General features: G+C 37.5%; 1 protein-coding gene across 1 annotated transcript in view; it reads left to right on the plus strand.

Annotated features, from left to right (window-relative positions):
* SLC45A4 (solute carrier family 45 member 4) overlaps positions 1-15614 on the plus strand; it is a 285788-nt gene that overhangs the window by 114211 nt on the left and 155963 nt on the right. Inside the window, exon 2 of the mRNA XM_053715398.1 lies at positions 8886-9519. Within this exon, the coding sequence (XP_053571373.1) occupies positions 9282-9519 (238 nt within the window). The 5' untranslated portion in view covers positions 8886-9281. The remainder of the gene's footprint in view (positions 1-8885; positions 9520-15614) is intronic.

Below are 15614 nucleotides of genomic sequence, written 5' to 3' on the forward strand. Positions count from 1 at the left end.
TGTTTGTGCAATTGTTCTTTTGCTTTATAGCAGCATGTGGCATAATAAAATAAGCTCAATCTTTTTATGGAAAACACTTGCTAAGATTTTTTGCTCCTATCGATGAGATGAGAATTGCACATGGGAACTTGTGTTTGTGGTTCCATTCTAAAGCTTAGCTTGCTGGTTTGATTCTTGAAATGTTTATAGTTCTTATATAGAGTAACTATGAATAAGATAAGCACTCTTCCAGGTGAAAACAACTCTTACATTGCCTTGCTGGCTTTAACATCGGATGGAGGGAACACAGAGTTGAATTCATTTATGTGCCTTTTTTGGAACAACTTCCATGCACCCCACTACACCAGTCCTCTACTGAAATATTATCTTTCATGACCGCTGATATGGCAGAGGTCGACCAAGGATATTTAGGAGCCAGACATTGATATTTGTGTATAGGTATATGGAGAATAGCCCATAAAGTTAGGAGCCAGTTGCTCCCTTACTCTTGTGTTTGTTGAGCCCTGTTCTATGGCCTCAGTTATTTTTCACTGTGCTTTAATTACTCCTCTCTGAGGGCCATATCAATCTTTTATAGAAATATAGTTATTGAAATAAAATGATGAGCTACTACACAAACCCTGAATATATTGGCTTGAAATAATAACTTGATGACAGGAAATGAGTAGTCTGGTAAACAGCACATCTGATTCATACCTTAACACTTCTAGTCAAACGTGTTGAATACTGCAACATAAAAATGATTTATACTATTGTGAAAGAACGTGTTTCTGCTCTAGACGTTTCTCAGTTTGTATACTTTTTATAGCAGTTTGGATATTTGTTTGTTTTTTGCAGCTTCAATAGAACCTCTGTGAATTGATGCATAATAGGTTATTATTTATCCTTTCTGCAGCCAGAGATCTGTGGTGCGTTTATGCTGGCTGTGCGTTTGCAGCCCTCCTAAAGTAAGTGTTCAATACATCACACGTGGTCAATGCCAAATAAAGCTGCTTGGATTTGCATAATTGATCTTGAACCAGCTATTTCTTATTGCTCTGCTCAAACAATTATTCTAAGTTCACAAAGTGATTAAAATGTGTGTAAGTGCAATATGTCTTTTAAACACTTACAGGAGCTGAACAACCCGGTTGTCTTCAATGCTGAACTTTATCAATACCATAGTCATCATCCTTTGTTATGAAATGTATTTATAAAGTTTCTCTGGTTGGTACATACTGCACTAGGCCATTTATTATCTAGCAATTCATTTATAGGTCCGCAGAAATGTTCCAGCCGGAAAAACCTAGGGAAGCCGCATTTTTTGGCAGCTGTTAAATCTTTAAATTGCAAAACAAGACAATAGAGGAAGTTGTTGATTTCAGCTATTGTCTTTTCACTTGCCTGCTTACGTGTATAAAGTGTAATGTACTAATCTTTTTATCGCCTTTTTTAAGTATTGAAGAGAAAGTGTAAAATGTGAATGCTGCTGGACAGGCTCCTAAGCTTACACTCCTGCTTTTTAACTAACGATACCTAAAGAACAAACTTGATAATAGGAGCGAATTCGATCATATTTACTTTAAAGGAATTGTAAAGTCAAAATTAAACTTTCATGGTTAAAACAGAGCATTCATTTCCATTTTACTTCTGGTATCAAGTTTGCTTTGTACTTATGGTATCCTTTGTTGAAGAGTAGGCTCCGGAATAGCAATGCTCTACTAGGACCTAGGTGAACACATCTGGTGAGTCATGTGTAGCCACCAGTCACCAACTAGCTCCTGGGTACTGTAAAGTTGCTTTCCCCTTTAAGTCTTCATACTGACTTGTCATGCTATCTGCAGAGTATTAAATGCATGGGGGATTGCACCTTCAAGTTTCTTTTTATTTGAAAAAAGCAGTGAAACCTAAACACATCATGCCCATTAAAATACACTATACATATACTGTAGTCAGGAAAGTAGCTGCATTGTATTGCAAGCACTAGTTACAACCTCCCAACCAATAAACTGGGATATTGATTTCTGTAGCTGCTTTTTACTAGAGAATACTGCACTATTCATATTTTAGAACAGGTTCAGCTGTAAAAAAAAAAAAAAGCTCATTAGCCTTTACAATGTTCTTAAACCTCATATGGAGCCACATAGACGTATGCAGACTGCAATCCCTAGTATGATAAAGATGCTAGGTTGCATACACGTCCTAGCCTCCGGAAGTTTTCAATCTCTTCAATTCAATATATTTATAGGAGCATTGCGAATATGTGTGAATTTTAGGGAAATGAGAAGTAGAGAATTGTGCAAACATGTTAGGATTGTTCATAAAATGATTATAAAAAAAGGAGTTCATCATTATTATTATTATTAGTGATGCTTCTGGCATTGGGTCCTGTAATGACTTTGCCACCTGGTTTTCAAAGACAATATCAGCTGGTAAGTATAAACAATGTATGGACTGTGGCTGGCGGGAATTTTGCACAATCAGCCATCATATGGCATACATTTTAAAAAGTAGTATTTAGTTTACACATTACTAATAATTATTTGATTTACACTTTTTCTGCCATTAGGGAGATGACTTCATCTAAAGACTGAAAGTGAAGAATTCAAAACTAGTGATGTTGCAAACCTAAACATTTTGGTTCGCTAACAGCGAACGCAAACTTCCCCAAAAGTTCCCGAACCGGCGAACCGCCATTAACTTCAATGGGCAGGCAAATTTTAAAACCCACAGAGACTCTTTCTGGCCAGAATAGTGAACATAGCCCGACACATCTAACCCTCTATCCGCTATCCCTCCTCACTATCCTAACAATAAAAAATGTATTAACCCCTAAACCGCCGCTCCCGGACCCCGCTGCTACCTAATAAAGTTATTAACCCTTAAACCGCCGCTCCCGGACCCCGCCGCCAGCTATATTAAATATATAACCCCCTAATGTGAGCCCCTACCCCGCCGCCATCTACCTTACCTACCCCCTAAAGTGAGCCCCTACCCCGCCGCCATCTATTTTAAAATTATTAACCCCTAATTTAATCCCCCTACCCCGCCGCCACCTATATTAAATTATTTAACCCCTAATCTAATCCCCCTAGCCCGCCGCCAGCTATATTAAACTATTTAAAATGTCAACATAAAGGTAAAGGAGCGATTTGCGAAATTAATTCACTCCTGCAGGTAAAATAGATCATTGGGAACACACTAAAGGAAAGGAAATATTACAGTATAATGTCCCTTTTAAATGTGTAGTAAATTTCCAAAGCTGCTAAAACAAAAAAAAAAACTCATTTATGGGAGGTTAGTGAAAGGAGTTTGTTGTAATTTTGATTGATTGCTACTGTGCAATATTAAAACATTAAGGATATTTACCCATCTAGTGATGTAAGTGACACATTTCTATGGGGGGATGGGGATGAGGATGAGTGAACGTTTTATATACATAAATCCTACATAAGTACTGTATAGTAATAAATCCTTTTCCAGCTTTAGTTTTTATTCTCATTAAACTCTCAGCCGTGAGCCCTGTTTTAATACAACCTGTATCAGTCATCCTTCTCTTAAGTACTTCAAATAATTTGATTTCCTAAGCATGGTAGCTTTAGGTTAATAAGATGTTTTATCCCTACCAGGGCAAGCAGGGTTAAGCTATGATTCACCATTCTGAGTTACACATTCTCCTAAGAATTGCAAAAGATTAAATGAATTCCCACCTTTTCCTTCCTCTCGTTAAAAATGAGGTATTATTGCTATTTTAAGGTACTTTTTAAAGATTGTGTCCACACATTGTATAAAGGAGGTGCTGTAATGTCTAGTCCAAATTAAACTTTCATGATTCAGATAGGGCATTCAATTTTAAACAACGTTCCAAATTACTTTTATCATCAAATTTGCTTTGTTCTTTTGGTATTCTTAGTTAAAAGCTAAATGTAGGTAGACTTATATGCTAATTTCTAAGCCCTTGAAGGCCGCCTCTTATCTCAAGGCATATGACAGTTTTTCTTAGCTAGACAGTGTTAGGCTTAAAAACAAGGTAATCGCATAGTTAAAAAGTATATTAATAGAACCGTGTTGGTCATGCACAACTGCGAATGGGTAATAAAGGGGTTAGCTATCTTTTTAAAGAATAACAATTCTGGCGTATTCAAAATTTAGTTGGTACAGTGTGACTTTAAATTGTTGCCATTCTTTGAAAGGAGGATATGAAGTGAACGTAAAACTTTTATGATTCAGATACCGTATACAGCTTAACCCCTTAACGACCGAGGACGTGCAGGGTACGTCCTCTTAAAAAAAAGTCACTTAACGACCAAGAACGTACCCTGCACGTCCTCGGTTTAGAAAGCAGCTGGAAGCGATCCTGATCACTTCCAGCTGCTTTCCGGTTATTGCAGGATGCCTCGATATCGAGGCATCCTGCAATAACAATTTTTGCCCCTCCGGTGCAGAGAGAGCCACTCTGTGGCCCTCTCTGCACCGGACATCGATGGCCGCATTCGTTGGTGGGTGGGAGCGTAAATGGGAGGTGGGTGGGCGGCCATCGATGGCTTCTTAGTCAGAGAGGGGGGCGGGATCGGGGGCGGGATTGCCGGGGGCGCGCACGCGTGCGTGCACAGGGGCGGCGGGAGGGCGCGTGCACGGGGAGGGAGCGGGTGGGAACCGCTTACACTACAGAAACTATTTTGATATTATTGTAAAAAATAATAAAAAAAAAACTAATGGAAATCATCTAAGGGATATGGGGGGGGGGGGAGAGCTACACTACAGAAAAAACTAAAATAAATTGTAAAAAAACATTTTTATATGCAAACTGGGTACTGGCAGACAGCTGCCAGTACCCAAGATGGCCCCCAATAAGGCAGTGGGGGGGGGAGTAGAGAGCTGTTTGGGAGGGATCAGGGGGTCTGATGTGTCAGGTGGGAAGCTGATCTCTACACTAAAGCTAAAATTAACCCTGCAAGCTCCCTACAAGCTACCTAATTAACCCCTTCACTGCTGGGCATAATTCACGTTTTGTGCGCAGTGGCATTTAGCGGCCTTTTAATTACCAAAAAGCAACACCAAAGCCATATATGTCTGCTATTTCTGAACAAAGGGGATCCCAGAGAATCATTTACAACCATTTGTACCATAATTGCACATGTTGTTTCTAAATAATTTCAGTGAGAAACCTAAAGTTTGTGAAAAAGTTGACTATTTTTTTTTTTTAATTTAATCGTATTTGGCGGTGAAATGGTGGCCTGACATATACCAAAATGGGCCTAGATCAATACTTGGGGTTGTCTACTACACTACACTAAAGCTAAAATTAACCCTACAAGCTCCCTACAAGTTCCCTAAAAGTTCCCTAATTAACCCCTGCACTGCTGAGCATAATACACTTGTGGTGTGCAGCAGCATTTAGCGGACTTCTAATTACTTAAAAACAACGCCAAAGCGATATGTCTGCTATTTCTGAACAAAGGGGATCCCAGAGAAGCATTTACAACCATTTGTGCCATAATTGCACAAAATGTTTGTTAATGATTTCAGTGAGAAACCTAAAATTTGGAAAAATTTTACTTTTTTTTTTTTTTATTTGATCGCATTTGGCAGTGAAATGGTGGCATGAAATATACCAAAATGGGCCTAGATCAATACTTTGGGATGTCTTCTAAAAAAATATATCTACATGTCAAGGGATATTCAGGGATTCCTGAAAGATATCAGTGTTCCAATGTAACTAGCGCTAATTTTGAAAAAAAGTGGTTTGGAAATAGCAAAGTGCTACTTATATTTATGGCCCTATAACTTGCAAAAAAAGCAAAGAACATGTAAACATTGGGTATTTATAAACTCTGGACAAAATTTAGAAACTATTTAGCATGGGTGTTTTTTGGTGGTTGTAGATGTGTAACAGATTTTGGGGGTCAAAGTTAGAAAAAGTGTGTTTTTTCCATTTTTTTCCTCATATTTTATAAATTTTTTTTTTATAGTAAATTATAAGATATGATGAAAATAATGGTATCTTTAGAAAGTCCATTTAATGGCGAAAAAAACGGTATATAATATGTGTGGGTACAGTAAATGAGTAAGAGGGAAATTACAGCTAAACACAAAGACCGCAAAAATGTAAAAATAGCCTTGGTCCCAAACGGACAGAAAATGGAAAAGTGCTGTGGTCATTAAGGGGTTAAAAAAAATAATTCCAATACTTTTATAATAAATTTTAGCTTTTTGTCTTGGTTGAACATTGGCCTCTTTCCATAAGAAAATACAGAAATCCGCTCATGAGAGTACACGTGTCAGAAAACATGCACAGCTCTGCCTCTTATCTACTACTTCACACACTGTTTTGGATGTCTCTTGCACTCTGTTCAGAGATCAACAGTCCTCCTAGCTATACAGCTCAGTTTACCATAGAGTGGGGGATACTACTGCATTCTAAAGCTCCCTGGAAGTACATTGGAAAGTGTCTTAAAACTTCATGCTCTTTCTGAATTGTGAATTTGTTTTGTTTTGTTTTGACTTTAGTGACCCTTTAAACTTAGAAATTAAATTATACTTACAAAATTATGTTTTATAAGAAAAGTGGTCATAAAAAATAAAAGTAAAATGTTGGTTTTTCCACTCCTCCCAAAGAATAGATGGTGTTTATCCTAAGGGTTCAGTATCTCTGACGGCATTCAAAATTAAACTTTCATGATTCAGACAGAGCAGCAGTTTTAAGCTATTTTCTAATTTAGTCCTATTATTTTTTTCTTTGTTCTCTTGGTATCTTTATTTGAAAAAGCAAAAATGTAATCTTAGGAGCCGACCCATCCAGCCGACCCTGGATATCGCTTACTGATTGGTGGCTACATTTATCATTTTAACAATAAAAGATACCAAGAGAACAAACGATATAGCCACCAATCAGTAAGCGATATCCAGGGTTGTCTCCTAAGCTTACATTTTTGCTTTTTCAAATAAAGATACCAAGAGAACGAAAAAAAATTGATAAAGGATTAAATTATAAAGTTGTTTACAATTGCATACTCTATCTGAATAATGAACGTTTAATTTTGACTAGACTATCCCTTTAAGAAAAAAGCTTTGTAAGCTTCAGTGACTAGAAGTTGTGTTGGAAAGCCGCTATCACAAGATCACATGCTTTTACAGCGTCTAGTAATGAGGAGTGTGCAGAATCTCAGCTGTTTGTCTTGGTTTGGTCCTGATGGGAAGTGAAAACTGACGACCATGCATTTTTTGTTTTGCTCAAATGCATTAGATTATTTCTGTACTAATATTACAATTTTCTTAAAATTTCCTGCTGTACTGATATAAGGGAACACCCTAGTGGAATTAAAATTGTATTTATTTTTTCATGAGAGCATTCTATTTTTAAATAAATGTATCTATTTTCTATGTGTTTAACTTTAAACGGTAGGGTACAACACCTATACCAAGGTTACTACTTTAATGCTACTGTATACTGGGTGCCACCATCTTTAAGTTTATATATTCTTGCACCTCGTGACAGAAGCCGTACAAATTCACAGATCTCTGGGGGGGGGTTTCCTGCACTTCTGGTTCATGCATAATGCAAAAAGGTACATTAAATCTATAAGAAAGAAACATCTGGAATAATGTATTTTTCCAGTGGATGCATTGCTCTGTAAAACCTGTAACATCACTGATCTGTGTCTGTGCACTGCTTCTCTCAAGCTGCAAGAATACCCAAGTTCCAAAATGGTGGACTGACGTCTGTAAAGCTTTGTGAGAGTGCCTGGCATATGAATATGGTAACACCCCCTATTCTGCGCTAAATGAGGATACAGCCAGTGATTGAAGCATTCATATGTATGCCAGCTTCTCATTGGCTGTAACCTTATGTGGTGTGGCACAGAAGAAAACTTAACTCGTGCTAATGGTTAAATACACAGTCAAACACATGTTAAAAACTAGCTTTTTTTTTTTTTATAAAATTTTTTTGAGAGCTTATTTAACACCATTCAGCTGATCCTGTATGTGCTAGACATGACCAGCTGTAATTGCTCTGCCCTCAGTGTTCTGCAATGCAGCCTCCCATTTATTTGATTTTACATCCATTCATTTAAATAGATCTTCTGTCATACCTTACTGAAGTGATTACAAAGTGCAATAGATTTTTTTTTGAAATGCAATTAATGTATCCTGCACCAAACTAAATACTTTGTCCTTATCGGCAGAATAGCTTAGTTGTGTGGGTCTAATAAATGTAAGAGAGTTGCTTATTTTGTGATATTATGACTTAGAAAATAGCAATCAAAATTATGGTTTTCTATCAAATTTGCATCATCACAATTTTTTTTTTTCTGCCTGGTGCGTGAGTGTGTGTCCATTTTAAACTGGGAAGTGAGTTACTGTACTCCTGTTCCCGCCCCTAACTATGCAATAAAGTTAGTCTGTTTCCTGAGTATGTTTAGGGTTATCAGCTGTACTCCACACAAATACTGGATGGCCTGTAGGGAGGTGACTGTGTGCGCAGGTGATAGGTGAAGTCACAAATGAACCCTCTCTGAAGCTTATTGTATCGTGTTTATTGTATAATTTGTTATTGCTGTTGTCTGTTCTGCAGCTAGCTACAGATATTCATTTTTAAGAAAAAGATTAAATTATTAATGCACCCTCAGGTGTTCATATGAATAACTTGCTGGATTGGTGCAACAAAGTTATTGGTCCACACAGATTATTTTATTTTATTGTGGTTTTCCATTCCTTCTATTTGTGCCACTCTATTCTATATTTCTACTACTTAGTTTTTGTATTTTTGTGTAAATGTATGTTCTGTTATAATAGCATCTAATATGAGCGTATAAAGGAATCAATTTGCACTCTTCATTAAAAAAAAAATCATTTTAATTCTATGTTGTAATTTTAACATGATTTTTTTTATTTATTTTTTGTAGTTTAATCAGCCACTCGATGGGGATTAACAGTGGATCACCTGTTTGTGTCGCCTTTCCAGCCTGCAGTAGCAAGACAAAGAATTTTACCACTTCTTCTATAGAGATAATGAAACTGGTATTAACTGAATGGCAATTATGGATTTTTAGTTCTAGTTCACAGTAAACCATTAAGCCATATGATTGAATTAGTACCAAATATCTTTCACTTCTACAGCACGGATTTCCTTTACGTGCACCGTTTAGTAAACACCTACTTGAATGAAGAGGGATTAAGTATTAATTGTATGAGGAACGCAACAACGAAAGCTGGACAAAAGGAAATCTTTATTTATCTTTCAAGATACATAGTATTAATATTTATATAGAATCTAAGAATATATATATATATTTGTGGTGATGAAGATGGCCCCTCAGAATGCTGACGCTGAATCTATGCAAGTTCAGGAGATGTCGTTGACACAGCTGAGTAAAGATCAGACTAAGGAAAATGAAAGTAAAGATGAGACTTTAAGTGAGAGCTCTATTGACCGGATCCCTGTCCGTCTCTGGGTGATGCATGGTGCGGTTATGTTTGGCCGAGAGTTTTGCTATGCCATGGAAACTGCTTTGGTTACACCGGTTCTGTTACAAATTGGTAAGTGATTTCTATGTGCAGTGCCAAGTTGTTGTCCAAATACACCATATAAATCATATTGGATCAAATGATCATTTTGACTCTGAAGTGAAGTTTGTCCCTGATGTTTTCAGTGTTGGTTATTTTCTCTCTGTATACGGCTTGGTGAATGTATATTTTGGTTATGCTTTTTAGTTTGTGTTTTTTTTTTTTTTTGGACAATTTAAAGGGACAGCTTATTGTTTAAAAAGATAGATAATCCCTTGTATTACCCATTCCACAGTTTTGCATAACCAACACAGTTATAATACATGTTTTACCTCTACATTTACCTTGTATCTATGCCTCTGCATGCAGACTGCTCCCTTATTTCAGTTCTTTTGACAGACTTGCATTTTAGCCAGTCAGTGCCGACTCCTAGGTAATTCCACCGACGTGGGCACAATGTTATCTATATGGCACACATGTTTTGCAAGAATACGTTTAACAATGTTCTTCATTTGCAGGATTATTAGCAGCATTATTTGCTCCAGACACATTCACACTACCTACCTAGGTATTCTACCACGCTACCTACCTAGGTATTTTCCCAATTTTGATAAGTAAATTGGATTTTTTTTTAAAGGGACATTAAACACTAAAAAATTTTATATGCATAATATTAACATTATTCCTCACTTCCTTTTAGAAACTAGGTTCCAAAATGGTGGCACCCATGTTTAGAGGAAGAAAATTGGATAGTGCGTCATGTCTCTTTAAGAAAAAAAAAAATTGTATGCTCTGTCTGAATCATAAAAGAAAGCATTTGGGTTTTATGTCCCGTTAAATTCCATAATTACTAATAAAAACAGACCTTTGTTATCTTGGGATACAGAGAATTCTGATCTTGGGGAAACAATGGTTTTGTCATTTTTAGGATGGTAAAGCAATTAAGTGAACAGTAACTTTACCTTCTCTAGACATGGCTTATAACATTATAGTTGTCTGTGTAGCTTCTGCAGTTGGCTGTCTCGTTAAATACCTGATCTATCTATGTGATGTGCATTTAAAAAAAATAAAAAATAGATTTTCAATGAATGAAAGAAAATTATTAATTATTATTAATTATATATATATATATATATATATATATATATATATATATATATATATATATATATATATATATATATATATATATATATATATATATATATATATATATATATATATATATATATATATATATATATAGTCAATTCCAACATAGGACTGCACTCACTGGATTTTCAGAAAAAAATACTTATTTATTGTGGTAACGTTTCGGAGTCCACAGACCCCTTCCTCAGACCAGAACAAACCTACAAGTGAACACAGTGCAATATAAATACATTTAAGCCCCACCCACCAAAGTCACTTGTGTGAATTGCGCCAAAACCGTGGTTGTCATAGCGACAGCCCCCATATCACTCTGTGCTGCCATACTACTAATACAAAAAAGTCTATTAAAATCAAACATAAGGATTGTATCGATATATATGTCAATTATATCTAAACAGTTGTAACATCAAGTGTCAATATAACAATGCAACAAAAGAATCAATGTAATCAGTCCTTAGTGTAAAAATACAAACATCTATTAAACTTATCTAAATGGTTACATGTATATTATCACATTCGCATAACAACCTCAGTCCTGATTATATCTTAATCTCAATTTTACAGACATCGGTAATATTCTTAATGATACACAAACCACACATCATACTATAGTTTCCGTCCCTGTTGCAAGACCTTTTATTCCTAATATATAGGAGCGTAACGAATGGCTTGTCAGCACGGTTATATTCAAATAGTTTCATGCTTTACAGTTTATTACCCACAATTTGTTAAGTGTACGTGGTACTACTCACTGTTTGGGCCATATCTAAAGTGTAGTAACGGATAATTTGGATTGTGTCCAAGCGCTTTGCCGGATGTGAGCGGATTGTGCTGTTACAAGGACATGCCCTCTTGAGTGTTTCCAGACTGGTTCGTTGTTACACCCTGCTTGTAAACAATCCGCTCACATCCGGCAATGCGCTGTACTTTTTGACTACATAACACTTCTGAAGTAACGGTATATTCACCTATGATAACACATAAAATCCGGATGAACTCCTGAGGGGATAGAGATTCTCACCACCATCGTATATAAATCCGGAAGACCTTCTGAGGGGACAGAGATTCTTACCACCATTGGATATATATATATATATATATATATATATATATATATATATATATATATATATATATATATATATATATATATATATATATATATATATATATATAATTTTTTTTGTTAAGTATCACTCCCCTCCCCACAAACCCCAGTCATTCTCTTTGCCTTTAGTGCAAGGAGGTGAAGTTTGGTGTCTAAAGAAAATTTTCTTCAATCAAGATTTTATTATTTTGAAAGCCAAAGTATGTTTGCTCTGATCTTTCCTATCAAGATGGGGTCTAGCTATACTGCACGTTAGTCTCTTCAGTAGGGCAGTGGTAGCTTTCAAGCAGTAAGGAACTTGTGGGGTGGGCCTCACTGCGTTTTCCTAACAGATTGATGCCCTTGTGTAGAAAGCCAGAGTAGGTTTATTCTGTCCTTTCTTGTTTTCACATGTCTCTGTAAGGAGTGGCTTCCTTTCATGCCGGGTGAACTGTCCTCCTGCCAGACAGCCAGAGGTGCAGGTAAGTGCCATTTTTTTTTCTTAAGCACTGGTACTAAAAGAACATATAAGCTGCACTTTGTGATGGGGCTACAGTCCTGCATCTAAGGAACAGGACTCATAACGCCGGAGAGCAAGCACCGTGGGTTGTGAAAAAAATATGGGAGATACTGATTTCAGCTGAGAGTTATACTCACTGGTGGCTTAGTAGTTTATTTTTAGTGCCTGTAAGTCTGGTTGGGAAACGGATGGGTAATTGTGTACTTCGTAGGGAATGATTATATTTTTTAATCGTTAATCTCTAATGGCCACCGCGCCAGCTTATTGCGGATCTTATACTGGTCTCTGTAATAGATCCGGAGCCACTGCGATCGAGGAACAGAGTCACAATATTCCGGAGTGCAGAGGAGGCAGGTAGACACCTCAGTGATAGTGCTGAGGTATAGGTATCTGCACAGTAATTCAAACCTCCTGCAAAAATTAATCTTGTATCGTTGTTGTTTTTTTGCAAGCTTATCTGTTGACAGTCCTTAGTTACTTTGGGAACGGATATTCTTAAAGAAGCCGTTCTGAAAATATTTTTTGTTATTATTGTATTACGTAAATTTTTTGCAATATGGACCTAGAGCGTGTGCCTTCTGTTGAATGCAAGCTTTGTTTAGAAATCCATGTTGAACCTCCTTTGCCCTTTTTTTTTGTTCTTGTATTGAAAGGACATTAATGTATAAAGATAAACCTTTTGTTCCTGAGCCACCACTCCCTCAGGTTGAGGAGAAAGCTGCGGCATTGCCTGAACAGCATCAAACGTCCCAAGCCTTAACAATGTCACATGCAGTGTCCTGCGGTTCCTCACAATCTCCTGGAGGAGTCTATTTGCAAACGGAAATTGCTGCTCAGATATCCTCTGCGGTATCTGAAGCATTAGCTGCCAGTCCCATGCTACAGGAAAATCGCAAGAGGAAATTGAGAGAATCTGATGGTAAGGGTTCTGATCCAACTCTGGCTAACCAGGTTGCTCTTTCTCATAGGTCTGAAGAGGAAGATACGTTGGTAGCCTCTGAGGGTGAAATCTCAGATTCTGATAGTATAATTCCTTTTTCTGATGCTGAAGTTGTATCTTTCAGATTTAAGCTTGTTAAAGGAGGTTTTGGCTACCCTGGACGACTCCGATGTTCCTGTCGTTGTCTACCCTAAGAAATCAAGTAAGTTAAATAGATATTTTAACGTTCCCTCCTCTGTAGAGGGGTTTCCGGTACCAGACCATGCTATGGAAATTATAGCACAGGAATGGGAGAGACCTGGGTGCCCAAGGTATGTGTGATTTCTACTCTAGCTAAGAGATCCACTATCCCTATTGAGGATAGCTATTCTTTCAAGAATCCAATGGAAAAGAAGCAGGAGGCTTACTTGAAAAAGATGTATATTCCTCAAGGTCTCCAATGGCAACCTGCAGTGTGTATTGCTACCGTGACAAGTGAGGCAGCTTATTGGTTTGACGCATTGTCTGAGTCTTTTCAGGCTGGGACTCCCTTGGAGGAGATCCAGAACAGGATTAAGGCCCTTAAGCTAGCCAATTCCTTTATTACTGACACTTCTTTGCAGGTCATTAAGTTAGGTGCCAAAATATCTGGTTTTGCGGTATTGGCACGTAGAGCATTATGGCTGAAATCTTGGTCAGCAGATGTTTCATCTAAGTCTAAGCTCTTGGCGATCCCTTACAAGCAGTCTGGGATTCATTGAAGGTGCAGGGACTTTGGTCTCAGAAAAAATCTGCTCTCCCCATAAACATATTGGAGTTGAGAGCGATTTTCAGTGCCTTGATGGCTTGGCCTTAGCTGGCCTTAGCCCGGTTTATTAGATTCCAGTCAGACAACATAACCTCAGTGGCTTACATCAACCACCAGGGAGGGATTAAGAGTTCTTGAGCCATGAAGGAGGTGGCTTGGATCATTCAGTGGGCGGAAGCTCACAATTGCTGTATATCTGTCATCCACATTCCAGGAGTGGACAACTGGTAAGCCGATTTCCTGAGCAGACAGACTTTCTTCTGTTATGTGTGATCAGTCCACGGGTCATCATTACTTCTGGAATATAACTCCTCCCCAACAGGAAATGCAAGAGGATTCACCCAGCAGAGCTGCATATAGCTCCTCCCCTCTACGTCACTCCCAGTCATTCTCTTGCACCCAACGACTAGATAGGATGTGTAAGAGGACTATGGTGATTATTCTTAGTTTTTATGACTTCAATCAAAAGTTTGTTATTTTACAATGACACCGGAGTGTGTTATTGCCTCTCTGGCAGAGTTTGAAGAAGAATCTACCAGAGTTTTACTATGATTTTAGCCGGAGTAGTTAAGATCATATTGCTGTTCTCGGCCATCTGAGGAGAGGTAAAAACTTCAGATCAGTGGACAGCGGGCAGATGAATCTGCATAGAGGTATGTAGCAGTTTTTATTTTCTGACAATGGAATTGATGAGAAAATCCTGCCATACCGATATAATGTCATGTATGTATACTTTGCACTTCAGTATTCTGGGAATGGTACTTCACTGGAATTACTCTGTAAAAAGTACATAAGAATTTTTTTATATGTATTGATTATGTTAAACGTTTTTGCTGGAATGTAGAATCGTTTACATTTAGTGAGGTACTGAGTGAATAAATGTTTGGGCTATTTTTCCACTTGGCAGTTGCTTATTCTAATTATGACAGTTTCGTTTCTCCCTCACTGCTGTGTGTGAGGGGGAGGGGCCGTTTTTGGCGCTCTTTGCTACGCATCAAAATTTCCAGTCAGTTGCTCATTGTATTTCCTGCATGATCCGGTTCATCTCTACAGAACTCAGGGGTCTTCAAAACTTCTTTTGAGGGAGGTAGATTCTCTCAGCAGAGCTGTGAGAATTATATATTGACTGTGATAAAAAAACGTTACTCTGTAATTTAATTAATTTTGCTTTGCTAATGGGAAACCTTTGCTAAAGTTGTGTTGTTTACAAGGATTGATGCTATAACTGTTTTTCAGTTTATTATTTCAACTGTCATTAATCGTTTAGTGTTTCTTTGAGGCACAAAATTGTAGCCAAGTTGCAAGTTTATTTGCTAGTGTGTTGAACATGTCTGATTCAGAGGAAGATACCTGTGTCATTTGTTCCAATGCCAAGGTGGAGCCCAATAGAAATTTATGTACTAACTGTATTGATGCTACTTTAAATAAAAGCCAATCTGTACAAATTGAACAAATTTCACCTAACAGCGAGGGGAGAGTTATGCCGACTAACTCGCCTCACGTGTCAGTACCTGCATCTCCCGCTCGGGAGGTGCGTGATATTGTGGCGCCCAGTACATCTGGGCGGCCATTACAGATAACATTACAAGATATGGCTACTGTTATGACTGAAGTTTTGGCTAAATTACCAGAACTAAGAGGC

Source organism: Bombina bombina, chromosome 5 (assembly GCF_027579735.1).
Source record: "Bombina bombina isolate aBomBom1 chromosome 5, aBomBom1.pri, whole genome shotgun sequence".
Classification (NCBI taxonomy): Eukaryota; Metazoa; Chordata; class Amphibia; order Anura; family Bombinatoridae; genus Bombina; species Bombina bombina.